The sequence below is a fragment of the Myripristis murdjan genome, chromosome 20 (assembly GCF_902150065.1).
Source record: "Myripristis murdjan chromosome 20, fMyrMur1.1, whole genome shotgun sequence".
NCBI classification, from domain to species: Eukaryota; Metazoa; Chordata; class Actinopteri; order Holocentriformes; family Holocentridae; genus Myripristis; species Myripristis murdjan.
In genome coordinates this window covers 1935035-1954621 of record NC_043999.1, presented here as the reverse complement: position 1 = coordinate 1954621, position 19587 = coordinate 1935035, and the positions used below count along the sequence as shown (strand labels likewise).

Here is a 19587-nt window from a genome sequence, read left to right as displayed (position 1 = left end):
AAACTGATGTTTAAAAATGCCATTCTTGCATTGACTCCAATTGTTCACATGACAGCAAAATTCTAAATGCTACAATTCTGAAATTTGCCACACATCATCTCCCATGACTCCAAAATTTTGTCCATTTTTTTTCATGAACATACCACCATACCATAACATCTTCTGCCGCTTATCCGGGGCCGGGTCGCGGGGGCAGCAGTCTGAGCAGGGACACCCAGTCTTCCCTCTCCCCAGACACTTCCGCCAGCTCCTCAGGAGGAACCCCAAGGCGTTCCCAGGCCAGCCGAGTGACATAGTCCCTCCAGCGTGTCCTGGGTCTTCCCCGGTGGGGCATGCCTGGAACACCTCCCCAGGGAGGCGTCCAGGGGGCATCCGGAACAGATGCCCGAGCCACCTCAACTGGTTCCTCTCGATGCAGAGGAGCAGCGGGTCTACTCCGAGCTCCTCCCGAGTGACCGAGCTCCTCACCCTATCTCTAAGGGAGCGCCCGGCCACCCTGAGAAGGAAACTCATTTCAGCTGCTTGTATCTGCGATCTTGTCCTTTCGGTCATTACCCAAAGCTCATGACCATAGGTGAGGGTAGGAACGTAGATTGACTGGTAAATTGAGAGCTTCGCCTTTCGGCTCAGCTCCTTCTTCACCACGACGGACCGGTACACCGACCGCATCACTGCGGAAGCTGCACCAATCCGCCTGTCAATCTCACGCTCCATCCTTCCCTCACTCGTGAACAAGACCCCGAGATACTTGAACTCCTCCACTTGAGGCAGGACTTCTCCACCAACCCAGAGCGGGCATACCACCCTTTTCCGGTCGAGAACCATGGCCTCGGACTTGGAGGTGCTGATTCTCATCCCCGCCGCTTCACACTCGGCTGCAAACCGCCCCAGTGCCTGCTGAAGGTCCTGCATCGATGGGGCCAACAGGACAACATCATCTGCAAAAAGCAGCGATGAAATCCTGTGGCTCCCAAACAGGACTCCCTCCGGCCCCCGGCTGCGCCTAGAAATTCTGTCCATAAAGATTATGAACAGAACCAGTGATAAAGGGCAGCCCTGCCGGAGTCCAACATGCACCGGGAACAGGTCTGACTTATTGCCGGCAATGCGAACCAAGCTCCTGCTCCGGTCGTACAGTGACCGAACAGCCCTTAGCAAAGGGCCTTGGACCCCATACTCCTGGAGCACCCCCCACAGGGCACCATGAGGGACACAGTCGAATGCCTTCTCCAGATCCACAAAGCACATGTGGACTGGTTGGGCAAACTCCCACGAACCCTCGAGCACCCTCCAGAGGGTATAGAGCTGGTCCAGTGTTCCACGGCTGGGACGAAAACCGTATTGTTCCTCCTGAATTCGAGGTTCGACTATCGGCCGAATCCTCCTCTCAGGCACCCTGGCATTGACCTTCCCGGGTAGGCTGAGAAGTGTGATCCCCCTGTAGTTGGAACACACCCTCCAGTCCCCCTTCTTATAAAGAGGGACCACCACCCCGGTCTGCCACTCCAGAGGCACAGTCCCCAACCGCCACGCAGGGTTGCAGAGGCGTGTCAGCCAAGACAACCCCACAACATCCAGAGACTTGAGATACTCAGGGCGGATCTCATCCACCCCCGCCGCCCTGCCACTGAGGAGCTTACAAACCACCTCAGTGACCTCAGCTTGGGTGATGGACGAGTCCACCTCTGGGTCCTCAGCCTCTGCTTCCTCAGCGGAAAACGTGACGACGGGATTGAGGAGACCCTCGAAGTATTCCTTGCACCGCCCGACAATATCCCCAGTCGACGTCAGCAGCTCCTGACCTGCACTGTAGGCAGAGTACTGCGTCCCCCTCCTGAGGCGCCGGACAGTTTGCCAGAATTTCTTCGAGGCCAACTGATAATCCTCCTCCATGGCCTTCCCGAACTCCTCCCAGCTCCGAGTTTTTGCCTCCGCCACTGCCCGAGCTGCAGCACACCTGGCCTGCCAGTACCCGTCAGCTGCCTCAGGAGTCCCACAGGCCAACATGGACCGGTAGGACTCCTTCTTCAGCTTGACGGCATCCCTTACTTCTGGTGTCCACCACCGGGTTCTGGCATTGCCACCACGACAAGCACCAGATACCTTGCGGCCACAGCTCCGAACAGCTGCATCGACAATGGAGGATGAGAACATGGTCCATTCGGACTCAATGTCCCCAGCCTCCCTCGAGAGCTGAGAGAAGCTCTCCCGGAGGTGGGAGTTGAAGACCTCCCTAACAGGGGGTTGAGCCAGGCGTTCCCAACAGACCCTCACAGTGCATTTGGGCCTGCCAGGTCTGTCCAGCTTCCCCCTCCGCCAGCGGATCCAACTCACCATCAGGTGGTGATCAGTTGACAGCTCAGCCCCTCTCTTCACCCGAGTGTCCAAGACATACGGCCGGAGATCAGATGAAACGACAACGAAGTCGATCATCGACCTCCGGCCTAGGGTGTCCTGGTGCCACGTGCACTTATGGACACCCCTATGCTCGAACATGGTGTTCGTTATGGACAAACTGTGACTAGCACAGAAGTCCAATAACAGAACACCAGTCAGGCTCAGATCAGGGAGGCTGTTCCTCCCAATCACCCCACTCCAGGTATCACTGCCGTCGCCCACGTGAGCGTTGAAGTCCCCCAGTAGAACAGTGGAGTCCCCAGTCGGAGCACTATCCAGTACCCCTCCCAGGGACTCCGAGAAGGCCAGGTACTCTGCACTGCTCTCTCCAACCCGAAGGCGCAGAGAGGCAACCCTCCTGTTCACCGGGGTGAACCCCAACACATGGCGGCTAAGCTGGGGGGCTATAAGCAAGCCCACACCTGCCCGCTGCCTCTCACCGAGGGCGACTCCAGCGTAGTGGAGGGTCCAGCCCCTCTTGAGGAGCTGGGTTCCAGAGCCCAAGCTGTGCGTGGAGGTGAGTCCGACTATTTCTAGCCGGTACCTCTCGACCTCCCACACAAGCTCAGGCTCCTCCCCCCCCAGCGAGGTGACATTCCATGTCCCCATCGCCAGCCATTGCATCCAGGGATTGGGTCGCCGAGGCCCTCGCCTTCGACTGCCGCCCAATCCACAAAGCACCGACCCCTTACGGCTTCCCTTGTGGGTGGTGAGCCCGCAGAGGGTTGGGCCCACGTCGTCGGTTCCGGCTGGGCCCGGCGGGGCCCCGTGGGCAAAGGCCCGGCCACCAGGCGCTCGCTCATAAGCCCCAGCCCCAGGCCTGGCTCCAGGGTGGGGCCCCAGCTCCGCCGTACCGGGTGACGTCACGGTCCTTGGTATTCTTCTCATCATAAGGGGTTTTCGAACTGCGTTTAGTCTGGCTCATCACCTAGGACCTGTTTGCCATGGGAGACCCTACCGTGGCAAAATGCCCCCGGCAACATAGCTCCTAGGATCATGTGAGCACACAAACCCCTCCACCACGGTAAGGTAGCAGTTCAAGGAGGGGTTTCATGAACATTGAAGTTTTATTTACCAAGAATTTGCAAGTGTATGTTTACAGTATCATTTACAGTCAAACGTTTTGATGCACTATAGGCTCAATTTTTGATAAATCAAAAATCTGTGTGGATCGTTTGTGTAGGACAGTCTGAAGATGCTCTGTATCAAATTTGGTGACATTTGAGCAAAAATTATGTGAGGAGATAGGTTTAAAGTTTTACAGTTTTTGAAAAAAAATAGAGTGATGGACTTCAAAATTTGCAATAGGTTTGAGTGTACAAGGGTTTCTTCAATATTGGGGCTACATTTTGGTGAAGGTTGCAAAGCTGTAGAACATATGGTTGATTTGTTATGAATTTTCAAAGTTTTAAAATTTAAAGGCTTGCTATAGCGCCACCATCAGGACTATTGGCTTGAGTTTGCATCTGAATGTATCTGGCATGGGACTGGACCTTTGTGCAAAATTTGGTGATTTTTCATGCATGGGAAGTATGATTTCCTCGCAAGAAGAAGAAGAAGAAGAAGAAGAAGAAGAACGCGCAGGAATACAAGAGGGTCCTGGCAGCTTAGGCTGCCAGGCCCCTAATTAACGGACTCAACTTCAAACTCCTGAGCCCAGCACAGTGCCAGGTTCAAAGACACGATGCAACAAGGAACAAGCAGCACTCGTTAAAATACATGTCAACCTGAATGACCAAGAGGAGACTGAAGACTAAATTACTGAACTCAGAGTTTTTCCTTTTTGAAATGTAAAATCTACAGCTCAACATGTCCATGTCATCATCAATAAGCTTTTTGTGCTACTGTAACATTGTGTGTGTGTGTGTGTGTGTGTATGTCTGTGTGTGTATGTAAGAGAGAATTGTGGGGTGGGGCTCTAGAGGTTGGGGTGGGGAGGTGGGGAGGGGGGTGTTTTTAACATGTAAAGCACTTTGTGCTACATTTCATGTATGAAAAGTACTCTACAAATAAAGTTTGATTTGATTTGATTTGATACTGTAAGTTATGGGCTTTAACATGAAGACATTCACTGTGGATCAGAATAACATCAGACTTACACAGATCTCTGCAAAAATAGTGCAACGTTAAAAAAATATTCATTTAATATTTCACATAAACACACAGCTACTGAAATGCAGTCTGACCTCAGAGTCTCCAGTCTGCAGGTTGGACTCTCCAGTCCAGCAGACAGCAGCTTCACTCCTGAATCCTGCAGCTGGTTCTCACTCAGGTCCAGCTCTGTCAGATGGGGGTTGGACTTCAGAGCCGAGGCCAGAGAAGCACAGCTGCTCTCTGACAAGCAGCAGCGACTCAGTCTGAAGAATGAAGAAATCATGTTGCTATAAAATAATATTGGACACAAAGGTGTTTAGAAATCAAAGACGGATGAACTCAGTCTGAAATAAAAAATAAAGGTCAAAGCTCTAAAATAAATCTGAACTTGCTAGAAAACCTGCTTGAACCTCTCATAATCTGAGAGCTGAGGAGGTTTGAAATTTAATTTGCAGATTCAACTCCAAACTCCTGAGCCCAGCACAGTGCCAGGTTCAAAGACACGATGCAACAAGGAACAAGCAGCTCCTGTTAAAATACATGGCAACCTGAGCGACCAAGAGGAGACTGAAGACTAAATTACTGAGTGCAGGGTTTTTCCTTTTTGAAAATGGAAAATCTACAGTCAGTCAAGTCATGTCATCATCAATAAGCCTTTTCTGCTATTCTAAATTATGGGCTTTACCATTAAGGTAATCATTGTGGATCAGAATAATATTAAACATTTCATATTTCACATTAACACAGAGCTGATGAAATGCAGTCTGACCTCAGAGTCTTCAGTCTGCAGTTTGGACTCTCCAGTCCAGCAGACAGCAGCTGCACTCCTGAATCCTGCAGCTTGTTGTCACTCAGGTCCAGCTCTGTCAGATGGGGGTTGGATTTCAGAGCCGAGGCCAGGACTTCATAGTGAGTATTTGAGAATTCAAGGCCAGACAGCCTGTAATTACAGATGAAATGTGAATTGTATTGTATTGTATTAAGTGAAAAGTTTTAGATGTAATACTGTCTGCACTGTGTATTTTTCCACCTGAAAATACATCTGTCTGTTGTGATTAAATTTTCTCTCATGAACACAGCCACTTGAAAAATTAAGTAAACTTTGCCGATATTTGATCTTAGCAGTAAAAAAAAAGACACTCCCCCAATGAAGAACAACCTTTACAGTATAGCCAGTGTGTTAATGTACAGTATGTTATCTATCTCTACTGTAACTCTGATGCTGTCAGGTGTGAATGCTGCTCTACACTGTTGTGTAATGTCTGTATTCACATCAGGACTAACCAAGCCTTCCTGCAGTTCCTCACAGCTGGGATCACTCTCTGTCGTCCCTCCTCTGATGTGTTGAACACCTTCAGGTCCAACACATCCAGAACCTCCTCTGACATCTGCAGCATGTAGGCCAGAGCTGAGCAGTAAATACCAGAGAGTTCCTTCCCTGATCTGTTCTCTGACTTCAGGAACTCTTGGATGTCCTGATGCACTGAGAGGTCGTTCATCTCCATCAAACAGTGGAAGATGTTGATGCTTCTGTCAGGAGAGACACTGAAAGTGTTCATCTTCTTCAGGTTGTTGATGGCTCTCTGGATGTCTTCTGGTCTGCTCTCTGTCTGACCCAGCAGGCCTCCAAAGAGCCTCTGGTTGGACTCCAGTGAGAGGCCATGAAGGAAGCGGACAAAGAGGTCCAGGTGGCCATTTTTACTGTACAGGGCTTCAATGATGACACTCTCCAGGAATACATCCAGGGATTGTCCATTGTCATGTTTTCCCAGAAAAGTCTCCAGTGTCTCCATGTCCCTGTTGATGTGGCAGTGGAAGATGTAGACTGCAGCGAGAAACTCCTGAATGCTCAGATGAACAAAGCAGTAGACTTTTCTCTGGAAGAGCACACACTCGGTTTTGAAGATCTCTGTGCACACTCCTGAGTATACTGAGGCCTCTCTGACATCAAGACCACACTCCTCCAGGTCTTCTTGGTAGAACATCAGGTTGCCTTTCTCCAGATGTTCAAACGCCAGCCTGCCCAGCTTCAGAAGAACTTCCCTGTCAGTCTCCATCAGCTCCTGCTGACTTCTGTCATGTTTCTCATCGTACTTGTGCTTCTTCCTCTGTGTCTGAACCAGCAGGAAGTGTGAGTACATCTCAGTCAGGCTCTTGGGCAGCTCTCCTCTCTGGTCTGTAGTCAACATGTGCTCCAGAACTGTAGCAGTGATCCAGCAGAAGACTGGGATGTGGCACATGATGTGGAGGCTCCTGGACGCCTTGATGTGTGAGATGATTCTGCTGCACAGCTCCTCATCACTGGATCTCCTCCTGAAGTACTCCTCCTTCTGGAGGTCAGTGAACCCTCGCACTTCTGTTACCCTGTCCACACATGTAGGAGGGATCTGATTGGCCGCCGCAGGTCTGGAAGTTATCCAGAGAAGAGCCGAGGGAAGCAGATTCCCCTTGATAAGGTTTGTCAACAGCACGTCTACTGATGATGTCTGTTTGACATCAGACACGACCCCATTGTTCTGGAAATCCAATGAAAACCTGCTTTCATCCAGCCCGTCAAAGATGAACACCATTTTACAGACGGCGAGCTTCTCTGCTGTGACCATCTGTAATGTTGGATGGAAAACATGGAGCAGCTGGAGAAGACTGTAGCGCTCATCTTTGATCAAGTTCAGCTCCCGGAACGAAAGCAGAACCACAAGACTGACATGTTGGTTTTCCAAGCCCTCTGCCCAGTCCAGAGTGAACTTCTGCACTGAGAAGGTTTTTCCAATGCCAGCAACGCCCTGCGTCACAACTACTCTGATGTGTGTGTCTTGGCCAGGTAAGGGTTTAAAGATGTCCTGGCATTTGATTGGAGTGTCACTGAGGGTCTCCATCTTGGATGTTGTCTCCAGCTGCCACACCTCATGTTGGGTATTAACCTCTTCCCTCCGTCCCTGTGTGATGTAGAGCTCAGTGTAGATCCTGTTGAGGGGGGTTCCACTTCCTGCTGCAGCAGTTCCTTCTGTCACAAATTCACATCTCCTCCTCAGACTGATCTTATGCTCGTCTAAAACCTCCTGCAGATCGCCGTCCACTGGGCTGGTTTGACTGGGTGTCTGCAGTCCAGGTCTTGTTCTGGATCTTTTTCCACACTGGGGACAGGCAGAGTCTCCTGATGAACCAGACTGGTCCCAGTATGAGGTGATGCACCGTCTGCAGAACCAGTGTCCACAGCTGGTGGAGACTGGATCCCTCAGGACCTCCTGACACAAAGCACAGCAGGACAGCTGCTCCTCCACAGCCTCACTGCTCCTCTTCCTCTCTCTGTGGAGGTGAAGGAAATTCTTTATGACCAATTAAAAAAAAAAAAAAAAAAAAAAAAAACCTTAAAAAATTAAGTAAAATGTTTTTTAGAGACTCTAAACTAAAGTTAAACCTTTTCTTGAAACTCTAAAGTACTGAATCAGCATCATGATGACACAACATGTAAAATTAATTTTCTCCTCTCATGGATGAAAGTCACTGTGGCGATCATGGATGGATTCCACACTGTAGCTGTTCTGTGCTTTGTTAGATGCAGTTGTCAATAATTAATATTATTCTCAATAAAAACAGTATGAAGTCATATCATTATCTGTTTTACCAAAAGTTGCTAATCATTGGTTCATCAACAGGGTCCATTCTTTATTATTTCTGACTACAAACAGCAGAAATGTGTTTGTATTGTTGAGATTGCTTTAGTGTTTTGATTGTACTGTGAGGTTTGCTTTGTTTCTCAATGTGGAGCTCATTTCATTCACTATATTTGCTTTAACTTATGAACCAGGATCGACTTCGGCTACCAAACTAAAGCCATGAAACTGTCCTTTCAACAATGTTGGGATGTTGGGTGTTTGCTCCTGTGTGGTGAGGAGCAACATCAGCTTCAAAGCTGAGTGATCTGGTGTGGCTCCAAAAAACAGTTTATACTTTAAGTTTTTATCTTTTTTCTGTTTTTCCTCGATGAATGAGGACAACGCTAATCAGAGTCTGCTCTCTGCAGTCTCTTCTGCATTAAATTGTTTATTCCACCAGCTGATTTCAGGAGAAAAACACAGTAAAAAAGAGCTTTTCTCTGTTGCTGCATCAGTAGCCGAGGCACTGTTACCTCCCAGGCAAACTCTGGACAGACAGCGAGCTGGAAAATATATGAACCTTTGGATTCATCTTGTTATTGTTCTTAACAACCGTAAAACAAAAAGCAATATTTTTTTTTCTGTGAGCCATTAAAATGGAAAAGTATAAATCACATTATGGTAATTGTGATGTTTTGATCACACTGGATGCAGCAGCTGTAGTACTCAGCAGTGAAAAGTTCTCTCTCTCTTTGCAGCCTGTTGTCTTGATATCCTCACAGCTGTCTTTGCTTCATGAAAATAATCTCATGTCATCATGTTCCATCAGTCTGACAGTATAACAGAGCTCTTACTTTGTTTCTGAAGGTCCAGGTTCAGCACTGAACTCTGGAGGTTTGTCTTTCGACCAGTCACTCCTCATAGACAGACAGCTGGAGGCTGGAGGCTCTGCTCTCTGCCTGTGCTGCTGACCTCTGCAAACACAAATGTTTTATTCATGTTATTAGTGGCAGACAGACAACAGCATGTGAAGCTGCACATTGTGACATTACGGCCATCTGAACTTTTGATAATGACAGCAGTTGTGTTCATTAGCAGACCTAAGATAAGATAAGATAAGAAGAACTTTATTGGCCCAAAGGAAATTTGTCTTGGGCTAAAAGTGCCTGGTGCGGCTGTACATTCACAACATAAACGTACATGACAAAACACACAAAAAAAGTGCATCATGCTGAAAAATGTAGCAGAATAACATATTGCACAGAATATATTGCACATGATTCTATGAATGTGGTGTAACACAGAGTATAGGAATAATTAAAATTCAACAGATATGGATAAAATGTAAATCTAAAAACCAGGGATAAAACTGATTAAATAAATAAGTAAAAATGTAAAGCTACAAAGATAAGGGGTAACTGCTGTTCAAATGGAGGAGAGCTATAGCGGTGGTTGTTTGTTCATGAGTGTTATGAATGATGGGACAAATGAGAGTTTAAAATCTGCTGGCTCTGTAACGTTTGCCTGATGGTAGGAGTTCATATTCAGAGTGGAGGATGTGTGTTGGGTCATAGAGAATCCTGTGGCCTGTTTCATAACTTTTTTGTCATAGATAGATTGGAGAGATGGCTGACCTTTGTGACCAATAATTTTCATTGCAGATTTTACTGGAGTTGCAATTTTGTTTTTGGACTGAACAGTTAAGGTGCCAAACCAGGCTGCCATGCCATATCTAATGATGTTTTCTTATATATCGTGGTAAAATAACAGCATGGTTTTCTCACTGACTCCAAACACTCTCAGCCCCCTGAGAAAATGAATTCGTTGAGACAGCTTGCCACAGAGAAACTCTACATGTTCACACCATTTTACTTTATTATCCATGATTATTCCTAGGTATTTGTAAGAGAATACCTGTTTTATTGCACAGTTGTCGATGGAGACAGTGTCATGGTTAATTAGCCCTCGGGGATCAAATATGATTTCTTTGGTTTTATTGGTGTTAAGGATGAGGTGATGACTGCCACACCAGGATTTAAAGGTGGCGATTTCTTTGGGGTACAGTGAGGGACATTCATCACGGCGCAACAAACTCAAAATGGCTGTGTCGTCGGAAAATTTAATGAAGTAGTACCGACTGGAACCCCAGCTACTATAAAGATCAACATCCCAACACCCCCTCATGCTCCTCCACAACCCCCCTGTGCACTCACTGACCCTCCTACCCTGCCCCCTGCTGCCCCTCCTACCACACTCACTGCCCCCCCCACCCAGCATGGTGCTCTCTACAGCCCAGGTAGAGAGAGAACTGGCCAAGCTCAAGGTCAAGAAGGCAACAGGTCCAGATGGCATCAGCTGGCAGCTCCTAAAATCCTGTGCTAGCCAACTGTGTGGGATCGTGGAGCACATCTTCAACATGAGCTTGAGGTTGCAGGGGCACCACAGCTGTGGAAGACGTCCTGCGTGGTACCGGTGTCCAAATCATCTCGACCCTATGTCTTCAACGACTACCGACCAGTGGATCTCATAGCCCATCTGGCAAAGACCTTGGACAGCCTGGTCCTCTATCCTCTGTGCCCCCCGGTGAGCTCATCTGCAGACCCACTGCAGTTTGCCTTCCAGCCAAGCACGGGGGTTGAGGACGCTGTCATCTTCCTCATGCAGAGATCCCTGTCTCACTTGGAGAGGTCTGGGAGCACTGTGAGAATCATGTTCTATGATTTCTCCAGTGCCTTCAACACCATTCAACCAGATCTTCTGAGGGGCAAGCTGGACCATGCTGGAGTGGGCCACGCGCTAACATCTTGGCTCATGGACTTCCTCACCAACAGGCCACAATTTGTGAGGACAAAGAGCTGTGTGTCTGACACAGTGGTCTGCAGCATGGGGGCACCACAGGGGACCGTCCTGGCCCCTCTCCTATTCACCATATACACAGCTGACTTCACCCACTACACAACAAACTGTCACCTACAGGAATTCTCAAAGGACTCAGCCATTGTGGGTCACATCAACAACGGAGACAAAAAGGAGTACCGAGAATTGAACCAGAACTTTGTGGCCTAGTGCCAGCGTAACAGCCTACAGCCTACAGATTAGCGCTGGAACCCCCCCCCCAACTTCTTTTTACCTGTACATACGCGTTTGTTTTGTGAAATCAATCAAATTATCCAGCAGATCTCCTTCACATCAGTGCAATCAGAATAACTTCCAGTTTTTAGCCCAAATGTGAGAAGAAATCATGTGAGCAACTGAAGTAACGTCTTCCGGAACTGAGCCAGTCACTGTGACGTCGCGCTGACAGCAACAGACACTTGCAGGTAGAAAACTGACACTTCATTTGAGGTGTGGAGGCTTCTGAGATCAGCAGCTTGTATCAGTGGCACTGGCCTTTTTGTATTTTCAGTGCAATCTATGCACGAGCCTGTTGGCTTTGCTCAGCCACTGCAGGATTCCAGCTTTTACTGTTTCATGAGTTGTGACATGGCTGCTTTAGTGAAGTGAAATGTAAATAAAAAGATTGATTTCTGGCATCTGAATCGATAATCACTGAGAAAAACAATCATCATTTTATGCTAAATTGACCTCCAACCTCTAACCGATGCAGTTTGTCGTCTGTGCTGCTCTCCTCTCTGCTCAGCCGCTCGACTACACAACCTCTTTTACTGTGAACCTTTTGGCTGTCAGGAACACCGTCCAAGTTTCTGGCAAACATAACACACATTCCAGCTGTTCTGCTTGGATGCAGCAGCTGTATTACTCAGCAGTGAAAAGTTCTCTTTCTCTTTGCAGCCTGTTGTCTTGATATCCTCACAGCTGTCTTTGCTTCATGAAAATAATCTCATGTCATCATATTCCATCAGTCTGATAGTATAACAGAGCTCTTACTTTGTGGCTGAAGGTCCAGGTTCAACACTGAACTCTGGAGGTTTGTCTTTAGACCAGTCACTCCTCATAGACAGACAGCTGGAGGCTGGAGGCTCTGCTCTCTGCCTGTGCTGCTGACCTCTGCAAACACAAATGTTTTATTCATGTTATTAGTGGCAGACAGACAACAACATGTGAAGCTGCACATTGTGACATTACAGCCATCTGAACTTTTGATAATGACAGCAGTTGTGTTCATTAGCAGACCTACATGTTGTGTGCATGTTATTTCCAGCTGCAAAGCTCCGACTCAAAGCTTTTTGAAAATATGGGCACGAGGGAGACGAGCTACAAAAGCAACATGACAGAGCAAAAACAAATGCAGGAGTTTTATTGACTTTTTCTCCCTTTTTGGTCGTACATCTTCTGCACGGAGCTACAATCTGAGACTTGAGCTCAGTGTAAACCGGTTGGCTGGCATTTCAGTCCTGCACTCTGAACCAACAGTCCTGGGTAATTATGGACTTCAGCTGTGATTGGCAGAAGTGTAAAGGGGTAACACGCTCATTTGTGACGCGTGTCGACGCCAGGATTCAGTCCAATTGTTAAACACTTAAAGGAGACATTTCTTGAAATCTACTGGCGTGAAATTTTCTGAGCACATCCATGCTCCTCAGAGGATGAACCCTGTCAACTCTGGTGACCTCATGAGCTTTCCTCTAGCGCCACCCTCAGGCCAAAACATCAACACTGTACACAGGATATTACAAAATGTGTTCAGTGGATTGCCTTGACATTTGCTGAGTGTGCTCATGCTCCTCAAAGGATGATTCTTCTTGATTGTGGTGACCTCATCACCTTTCCTCCAGGGCCATCTCTATGCTAATGCAATCAATCAGGATTCAGTCATGAACTGAAACTTGTGATGCTTGTGTGTTTACAGTCATAAAGGCCCACATTTCAAAAACACTTGCCATAAGTGAAAAAAATTATTATCAATAATTTTAACAACATTGATTCGGTCCACTTCTTCTTACCTGTACATGCTCTTTTGTTTTGTGAAATCAATTAAACTGTCTAGTCTGACAGTATAAGAGAGCTCTTACTTTGTGTCTGAAGGTCCAGGTTCAGCACTGAACTCTGGAGGCTTGTCTTTAGACCAGTCACTCCTCATAGACAGACAGCTGGAGGCTGGAGGCTCTGCCCTGCCCTCCTCTTCTTCCACACATACACTCATCTTCTGCACTTCAGTCTGCCTGAGAGGGGACACACACACACACACACACACTTAACAAGTACTCAGTGCACCACAAGTCAGCACAGAGTGTGTGTCTCTGTCCAGCAGGTGAGATATACTGAGGCAGAGAACACAGTGTGATGACACAACACTGACATCAGGCCACAGGGAAGGAAGGAGCATCTACAGGAGCTGTGAACACCGAGTTTGGACTGAATATTCTTTACAGAGACAGAACAACAAAGACACAGATCCAGAGGACAAGCTAAAATTAAAGAAGGAAAACTATTTAAAAAGTGTCCTGGTGTTGCAGCGCCACCTTTTGGGACAAAATGGTATTTTTTAAACATGATTATGGCTGAAGACACAAACCGAGCTCTGTCTTTTTGTGTTTAATGTTGAGCTTTACTGTAACTCTCACACTGATGTTTTCAATCTGGACTTCATCTATAATCTATACTGACTAAGCCTCTGTGCTTTTATTCTGAAGGCTGGCCATGCAAACCGGAAGTGCTGTGCTTTGTTCTTGTGAGCAGCTTCAGCAGCTGCTGTTCCTGCTGTCCAACACACACTCACCAGGACGTCTTGCAGCTAAACTTCACTTTTGGGAAACACACATGAGAGAGTGTGAATGTGGAGAGTGTGAATGTGGAGAAGCTGCACACGTGAACATCGTCATATGACACCTTCACATCTGGATGTGAAACATGCAGATCACATGACGTCAGTCACTTCCAGCCGTTATGGCCTGTGTTCTTTGGACATTATACAGATGCAGGTCCCGAGAGTCAGAACTGAACTGGGCAAAAAGGCTTTTAAATTTTCTGCTCCGTCTACCTGGAATGATGTGCAGAAGGACTTGAAATTGACACATCTTATATCTCTGGGGGAATTCAAGTCAATTATAAAAGACAGGGAAATGAGCTCAATAGGATCGTGTGATTGTACTATGTGATTGTATTTTATTTGTGTCTTGTGTGTAACCATTGTTTTTGTGCTGCCGTCTTGGCCAGGTCACTCTTGGAAAAGAGATTTTGAATCTCAATGAGTTTTTTACCTGGTTAAATAAAGGATATTATTATTATTACACTGCTGTTTTTTGTTTGTTTGTTTGTTTTTCCCAGAGGACAGAGCAGTGTTCCCTCAGCACAAACAAAATAATAATTTCTATGTCTCTGATATGGAAAATGGTACCATATGTTGAGTTAATAAATTGTTTTTGGACAAGCTTCCTCCAAAGACTCTCCCTCATTCAGTCCCACTGATGTCAAACTTTACAGGGAACAAGAACAAAAAACTGTTCAGCTGTGAGGTTTTAAATGCAGGTTTTTACAAGTTTTACTGGAACTTTAGGGTTGGAATATAATTTAGCAAATGCAACATGTTGCTTTGAAAGAGAAAGTTTCAACTCAAAGTTTAAAAAAAAATCTATAATTTCTAAAACAAAACAAAACAAAACAAAACAAACAAACAAAAAACATATATCATATAGTTTCTAGAGACGAACTAACAAAGTGTCTTGGGGGTGAAAAGGCTCCTGGGACACTGAGACGTTCCCAGGTCTCTGCTGCTGTTTCTCATATCAGCTGCACTTTAGTTTCCATCCTGACCTCCTGCTCAAAAAGCATCTTCTGTTTGGTTTGGAGGCTTTTGGATCGTTTGGTTTTCATGTGTTACACTACTTGGACAAGTAACTGGAAACTTCAAGTCAAGTCAAAAAATGGAGAAGACGAAGAAAACTCCATGATAGCACACTCTCTTCAGTGTAACATAATATTTTTAAAAGCCTTTATTTAAGTGGCTGATGCATGGTGAGATTAAACAAAATTTATATCAGATTGCTTTTTCCCTCAAAAACATGCATGCGGAAATGAGTCTCATCACCGGACCGAGGCTCTTTGTCCTCCTCGGACTTTCTCATCAAATGTAAAGACGAAGCGTCCTGACGGAGAAGAGGACACATTAAAGCTCGTCCCAGCTGCTGTTCGTCCTCAGACTGTCGCTCACATTCAGGATGTTACTGCAGCAGCTGCCCGACGCACTTTAACAAAGAATAATTATAATAATTACAATAATAATGATGTTGTAGTAGCACTAACCTGCTTCAGCCTTCTCTTTTTCTTTTTCTCTGTGGTCTCTAAACGGAGTCAAAATGGAGTCTGAACAAACTCACTTTAAAGTTTCGGTTTCAGTCTGAGTCAGACTTGCTGCGTGTTTCTCCTTTCAGAATAAAAGCCTCACATGGTGTGGTGTGCGGGCTGCAGTGTGTCTCTCACGCAGATGCGGGCTTGTATCCACGGAGTAAAAACACAGCTGTTCCAGTGGTGTTGATTAGAACCCGGATGTTTCACTCTGAGCTGCAGATCCGCTCCACAGATTTGCTGCTTCACAACATGAACACACATTCAGGAACAAGAGGTTTAGGAAAACTTCACATTTCTCTACTGCAGCAGCAGAGGAGGAGCTGCAGGGCTCACCTCACGCTGCGCTCTGATTGGCTGCTGCACACTGACAGACAGAATTAAACACTTGGCTGAAAATCTTCATTTCTGTTGATTTGTGTGGTTTATTGTGTGTGATTATTATAAGAGAAGGTTTGATTTGATTGACTCAGGAAAGGCGGAGGCTCTGAGCTCAGTGGCTGGCAGCTCTGTCTCCATCTGCTGGACGCAACAAGCAACTGCAGCGGCTGAAGGCTCAGGGTTCCTGCGGGGCGCTGCGGGAGGCGGCTGAGGGGGAACTCTGGTTTCTGGTCGGTTACCATGGTAATTGAGTGTGTGACGCTCACCTGCTGGCCGGCAGGTGTTTCTCTGGCTCCTCTCTCTTCCATTTCCTTCCTGATCCAGTTCATATCGAAGTTTTACTGTTGAAGCCATCATAAGATAAGAGATAAGATAAGATATTCCTTTATTAGTCCCACGGTGGGGAAATTTCACGTATTACAGCAGCCAAAGTGGATAGCAAGATATGAAGCATAATTTACACTATAAACAGTATACAGATAATAAGTACCAAAGAGCAATATAAACATTATAAACAAGGAATGTAGAAAAATACTATATGAAAACAAGGAATGTAGAAAAATACTATATGGTCCTTGTTGTTCCTGGTGCCTTTCATCAAGCCAGCTCCAGCTGAATGTGAAACTTTATTTTTCCAAAACCAAAACCAAAAATTTGGTCGAAACCGCTTCTTTCTCATCCAGAAATCATCATCATAATCATCATTGTACTTACTCCGATTATCATTAACTAACACTAATTATCTGCGAAAAAAATGAGATTATAATGATTCAGTATATCAAATATTAGCCATTCTCTTGTATAGATGATATGTATCAGGGCCAAAACCACCATTTCAACATTGGGGGGGGACAGATATTGAATTTGCTATTGAATTGCTAATATATTCCAGCAATATTGGGGGGGGGACATTTTTGGAGTGCCTGAATGGTACCATATGTTAAGTTAATAAATTGTTCCATATATATGGACGTTTGGTCCCTGATATTGTTTTACATTAAACATAATCAAAAGTATGTACTACTGTTGTTCTGAGTATAAATTTTTGAATTATGCTGTAAAAAAAAGAGGATAGATTTTAGCGTTGAATTTTTTTATGTTGAAGCCAGGGTTGAAAGTCGTGTTCAGCTGCAGCTGGAGAAGAAAAGATGGAGACATGAGTCACCTGAGATGAGAAAATCTGGTTTCTGAAAACACTTTGCTTAACTTGTATTACTCTGACAGATTATATTCATAAGCATAAGAACAGAAAAGCACAAAACTCATGACAGTAAAGTGAATAGAGTAGACGTTTGTGTCTCTTCCTTCAGGTAAGCTGTTTGTTTGTTTTTTTTTTTTTGTTTTTTTCAAGAGTTCTTCTGTTATGGCTTACTTTCATGTGGTCAACACATCCTCACTCCCAGTGCGTCAACAGCCTGACGAATGGTCAGGGTCCCTTAGCGTCACATGCCGACGCATTAGGCACCCCTTTCTCGTCAGTTTTCGACGAGTTGGGGAACCCGACAGACTTACATAGGACTCCCACAACGTGCCACAGGAAGCATTTGGGGCGTCAACTAACTCTTTGTTGTCATGGTAACGTGACGTTTTCTGCGTCATATAACGTGGTAATAGAGTCTGCCCAACCTGATCTCACAGAAATCCGTGAAATGAGCACCACCTCTTAATAACGCATTGCATAACCTGTTTTAATCATAGATTTCTATGGTTTTAATTCCGTGTGGTCACCACGCAAACAGTGCCCACTGAAAGTCAACGAGGATCCGTGCTGGACACACGGATTCTCGGCTTCAAAGACCTCATGCTGTGGGTGGTGGCAGAGCTCTGGTGGTGGTTCGTAGATCCCGGAAGTGCAAATTTAATCGATATTCTGAAAAATGGTTCGGATTATTAGCCATAACGTAACTTACCACGAGCTATGAGGTTGTGTAACGATGGCATGTGCTTCTGCTGAGTCCACAAGTCCCGTATAATATCAACTTTATTTTAAGAAAACACGTTTTATTTGCGATGTCATATCACGGAGAAGCACTACATTACCCATAATCCTAGTCAGCGACGTGTCTGACTTTACAATATTAATCAATAAAGTGCATGAAAGTCGTCAAATCCTCTTAAAAGAAGATTATAATATGCTGATATGTTACGCCATTCAACACCACCCTTTCAGTCAGTGAAACACAGCGGGTGGTTTTTTCATAACACATCTTTATTCGTGATATAAACATAGACTAGAGGTTAGGGTTATGCTTTTGCTGTTGAAAAACTACCGTAGGCCTATGTATGTTTTCTAACCCTAATATCAAAACTTTTACCCTAACCCGAAAGAGGGGTACCAGAACTACAATCTTTGCGAAGTTGCAACACACAGAGGTGTCCTGTGCCATAGGATTTGTAGTTCTAATATGTTATGTCTATTATATGATGTTGTGATCACTAATTTTTCAATCTTTATTATAGTTTTTGGGTGTGGGAAGAAAACCTGTTTGGTCAGATTTTATTTCTTTCTTTCTTAAGATAGTGAAATCATGTTTTTTCCATGTTTTGACACTAGTCATTGGCGCCCCCTATTGGTTTGCCATCGGACATGATAGTAGAGGTCAAGAGCTTTCCAAAAATGTTGACCCCATGTCTCTACCATTTTTTGTTGCTGCACTGTAAGCCTTTAAAAGTGTCTCAGGTGCAAGGTTCAAAGGGCACTCGTGGGGAGCAGGAACTGCCCACTGGTCTCACACTGAGATATGTTACTCCATAGGTCAAGACCTTTCAAACGATGTCTTCATTGTTGTTCTGTGACAAAGTTTGATTTTCATCGTGCTCCAAGCCAAGGCTGTCTCAGGTGTACATCTGCAGACCTCTTTTAGGGCCAAGCTTGATAAAATCAGTCAAACTCCTTATAAAGGGGTATTCAATGGCCAAATTTATTTAGAACATTGATGTTAGTCTTATACACAGTCACACTTTTCAATATGGACCATTTCAAAGCTTATTTTCCCCATAAAATAGTCAATGTTTCATATTTCATATTTTCCCATTAACTTAATATGGCCACCTGGAGGATGTGTTGATGTGGTTCATCCAATCACTGAAGGTTATGTTGATCAGCCAATAAGATTTGATGTCATTTTCATGTTTCATTCTCTCTTTTTTTTTTTTTTTTGAAGTTTTGGATCAAAAAAAAAAAAAAAAAAAAAGCTGCAGCATGGGAGTTGGTTGGATCGTTTCTGCAGACGCTTGAATGATTGATTTTAAGCCTAGAGATTTGTTCAGCCTGTAATGTCAGTCAGTGGGTTTACATGCATTTTAAAAGTTTAGTTTTTGCAACAATAACACGATAAACATGTCATGTCAAACTGAAGTCGATTTCACGTCGGACTAACAGACCCAGATGATGCAACTGATCAGTTTACTAAAGCTTCAATCAGCAGCTGGCCTCGGCGTTCTGCACATGTTCTGAGGGTTCCAGGTTCCAGTGCTGAAGACAAGGCCAAGGAAGAAACGGGTCATGGCAGCAAACACTAAAGCTGTGCATTTTGGACAAAAAAGGTATTGATGTTAACACAGCTAAAGGAAAACACATGAACAAAAGAAAGACACGGAACAGCAAACTTTTTGAAAAAGTTGCTGGATAAAGTCGGAGTTGCGGTGAAGAGAAAGGGTCAACTGGAAGAAAGTCAACAGAGGCAGAGAAGAAGACAGAGGCGTTGTCTGTCAGTAAATAGTTTGTTTGACTTGGTCATGTATTCTGAAACAACAACATCAGACCAGTTAAATCTGATCTTCAGACTAACTTTAGTCTGAGGTCCGACTCAGAAACCTCAGACATCGAGAAGCCGTTTGAATCCTTCCCAAACAGCAGGACTGCAGTTTCCTG

At 45.3% G+C, this 19587-nt stretch overlaps 1 protein-coding gene across 1 annotated transcript in view; it reads right to left on the bottom strand.

The window, feature by feature from the left end:
- The window catches only part of LOC115378723 (NACHT, LRR and PYD domains-containing protein 12-like), a 99120-nt gene extending 83756 nt beyond the window's left edge, over positions 1-15364 (bottom strand). Inside the window, exons 1-5 of the mRNA XM_030079182.1 lie at positions 15291-15364; positions 13061-13210; positions 5776-7797; positions 5261-5431; positions 4584-4754 (exon numbers count right to left, since the gene is read on the bottom strand). Of these exons, the coding sequence (XP_029935042.1) occupies positions 4584-4754; positions 5261-5431; positions 5776-7797; positions 13061-13191 (2495 nt within the window). The 5' untranslated portion in view covers positions 13192-13210; positions 15291-15364. The remainder of the gene's footprint in view (positions 1-4583; positions 4755-5260; positions 5432-5775; positions 7798-13060; positions 13211-15290) is intronic.
- Between the last annotated feature and the right edge of the window lie 4223 nt (positions 15365-19587).